The 2,939-nt window shown below is 35.1% G+C and overlaps 1 protein-coding gene across 1 annotated transcript in view; it reads left to right on the top strand.

Moving 5' to 3' along the window:
• Window positions 1–2,567, top strand: part of HELRODRAFT_193803 (hypothetical protein) — a gene marked incomplete at its 3' end in the record, with an annotated part of 3,284 nt that extends 717 nt beyond the window's left edge. The window contains exons 1-2 of the mRNA XM_009028923.1: window positions 1–1,326; window positions 2,395–2,567. The exon at window positions 1–1,326 is cut by the window's left edge and continues 717 nt beyond it. Coding sequence (XP_009027171.1) covers window positions 168–1,326; window positions 2,395–2,567 — 1,332 coding nt within the window. The 5' untranslated portion in view covers window positions 1–167. The remainder of the gene's footprint in view (window positions 1,327–2,394) is intronic.
• Window positions 2,568–2,939: the final 372 nt, after the last annotated feature.

Genomic DNA, 2,939 nt, shown 5'->3' with positions numbered 1-2,939 from the left:
CGAGAAGTTTTCATTTTATTTGCAATTTTGACATTTAATTGGTTATATTAATTTTTTTAAGAAATAATTTCATAAAAATTTTAAGGTAAAGGCGTCGTTCGAAACGTGTCACCTAATTTATTATGAGTTGTGGGACTCCATGAAATGCGCTTTTACATTAAAATCAGATGTTCATATTGTTCATTTCTCTAAGAGTTTCGTTTACTTACCACTTCAAAATGTCCGCTGCAGCAGGCGGCGAGCAAGCAGAAGCGTCTAACGAGGTTAACAAGCAACTGACATCAAAACCGAATCCGTCAACATCATCATCGCTGGTGACAGGCCAACAACAAAAACCTTCTCTTCTCCAGCCACCCACTTGTGATGCTGCTAGCTCTACTACTACGAATTCGTCTGCAAATGCGCCGCCTGTCGTTCAACCTCAAAGCTCTTCTACATTAGATGCCCATTCACTCAAGCAAATTCAACAACAGCAACAATTAGAATTTTTCGATGCTTCCAGTGATTTCAATAAGCAGAAAAAAAGTTCATTTCAGATAACGAAAATTATAAGTGTGAAACAAGAAGGTAAGAAGGATGAAAATCAGGATGATCTTGATGAAACAACGAATACAGAAGATCTGAGTCTGGATGTCTCTAGGACAACAGATGTTGAACATGAGCCTTCATCAGCCAGCACAGTTCACAGCCCTGGGGGTACAGATGATGCTGTTTGGTCTGGTCTAATACATTCGATCCCCGACAACCCCAACCAGACGGCCATTTTAGGCAGTCATGTTGCCACATCAAAATCAAAAACATCTCAAGATTCAAGATCTAGATTCAAAATAGTGAAATTAGAGAGTCAAGATAGACTGAAGAGGGGCAGGTGGACGTGCACAACATTCTCAGATCCCAGTGATACCTCTGATAAGTCAAGAAACAAAGGTGAGCAGCTGAATATGACAGATTCTATATACTACATACCACCAGCTGTTGATGATCACAACACTGCAGTCTTTGCACCTATTGTATACACGGAAGGCCATCCTATTCTGAAAATGCACGGACCACTGTTAAACAGTAAGCAACAGATCTTAGATGATATCGAGATGTTGCCTTGTTCTACTACCAATGAGGTTATAGATTCAATTCCGCTGACAACAACTACATCTACAAATTTTAATTTAGATTCTTCAAACATTTCTAGAGATGTATTACCGCCAAGCTTACTATCTGATCCTGATGGTAAGCAGCCAGAAAAATTTTTACCTCCAGCTCCTAATTTAGAAAATTTTCTGCAATCTGGGGGTGTAACTCTGGCACCTAATTCAAGTTTAGTAGAAGGTAAGTTATCTTACAAAAGAAGCACCATAGGTTCTGCATCACCTCTCATGGCAATGGTCACTGCAACTATGAGCTCATCTTCATTCTCTGATCTCGATGAAAGGTTTGATCTGTTTCTAAACTTAATTTTTTATTTCAATTATAAATTTATTGTGCTGCATGTGCAGATAAGAGTGAATAAGATGTTCGTTTGCATGTGTTGTGCTGCTGTGTGGTGTTGTGACTTGTGTGTGAAATTCTCTCTCTTTTTTTTCCTTGCTTTCGTGCAGTTAGAAAATTTTTGGAAGAAAATGTGGTTGGTTAGTTTATCGAGAAAGGAATGAATATGAGGGTCGGTCCGCGCATGACACGCAGACGGTTCTCTTCCCAATAATGTAATCATGAGGGGTTTAAGTGTAGATGCACTTTTCGTTTCTCGGTGCGATATTTAAATAGCGAAGCGTTTAACTTTTGTTGTGATCGTTATTTTGCTTTAAACGACAAGCATCCTAATAAAACGTTGTTAATGTTTCGTATTTTCATGAAAAAAATCAAACTAAGCCATGTAATGTCGAACTTTTTCGATTATTTTCGCTCAAAAACCGTCCATTACTTGTCAATAAAATTATGCATCGGCAGCTCGATGTGATTGGTCGGTTATTTTAGTATCTAGCTTCTGATTGGCTGTTGCAGGGTTAATGTACTCTAATGAGATTCCTTATCTTAAAACCGGAAAAAACTGGTTCTGATGTTCTAGGGTTGTTTTTATTTTGCGAAAAATAAATGAAATTTTGTTTATCTTAGCGACTTCGTCTAAAATTCAGTTGAATTTGTCATCAAAATCGCGTTTTTTGCAAAACAAGATTGTTTCAAATTGTTTATTAATCGTAATCGATTAGTGAGATACGTACGAATCTTAAGAATTTTATTTTCCCGAATTAAATGAATTTTAATACGCGTTCCTTTCCACCATTCTCATTACCCAGCGAAGTGAGTTTTCTAAATGAATTTCTACGTTTCTTAACTAAATCTTTAAAGTAACTCTCCGTTTTATCTTTTAAAAATCTGAATAATGAAATTTTGATGCAGTCGTCATCTTAAAAGCGATGCAAGTTTCTCAGGAATTAAACAACAGTAGACGTGAAAAAAAAATTTTGGCTCCGTCATTCGTCGCCGCCGCCGCCATCTTGAGGAAATATTTTACAGTCCTTGTACTGAACGAAAAAATTATCACATCAATGCCTCAGGCTGCTAATGGTTGACTGACTCGTTATTAAATATTTATAAATAAATATATAAAATATTAAATTAATAATAGTTGAATGAATAAATAAATTAATAAATAAATAAATGAAAATATAATATATATCTAATAATAATAAGATAAATGTTTTGAGCAAAAAAGACTGTACCCTAGGGTTTACACAACATTGTCCCAATGAATTATTAGAATTAGTGAAAGAAGTTTTTAAAGATAAAAATAGATAAAACACATTGTAACTTTGATGACATAAATTTGTTGTTATAAACTACATTGATAGCAAGCACCACAATCATTGTTGTATATATTTATGTCTTACTCACACTGATCATTTGCATATCATTCAAAAGTAAATAATTAAATGAATATATAT

This window comes from Helobdella robusta (assembly GCF_000326865.2).
Source record: "Helobdella robusta unplaced genomic scaffold HELROscaffold_59, whole genome shotgun sequence".
Taxonomy (NCBI): Eukaryota; Metazoa; Annelida; class Clitellata; order Rhynchobdellida; family Glossiphoniidae; genus Helobdella; species Helobdella robusta.
The sequence above is the reverse complement of the archived record's forward strand: the minus strand, read 5'-3'. Positions and strand labels throughout refer to the sequence as shown.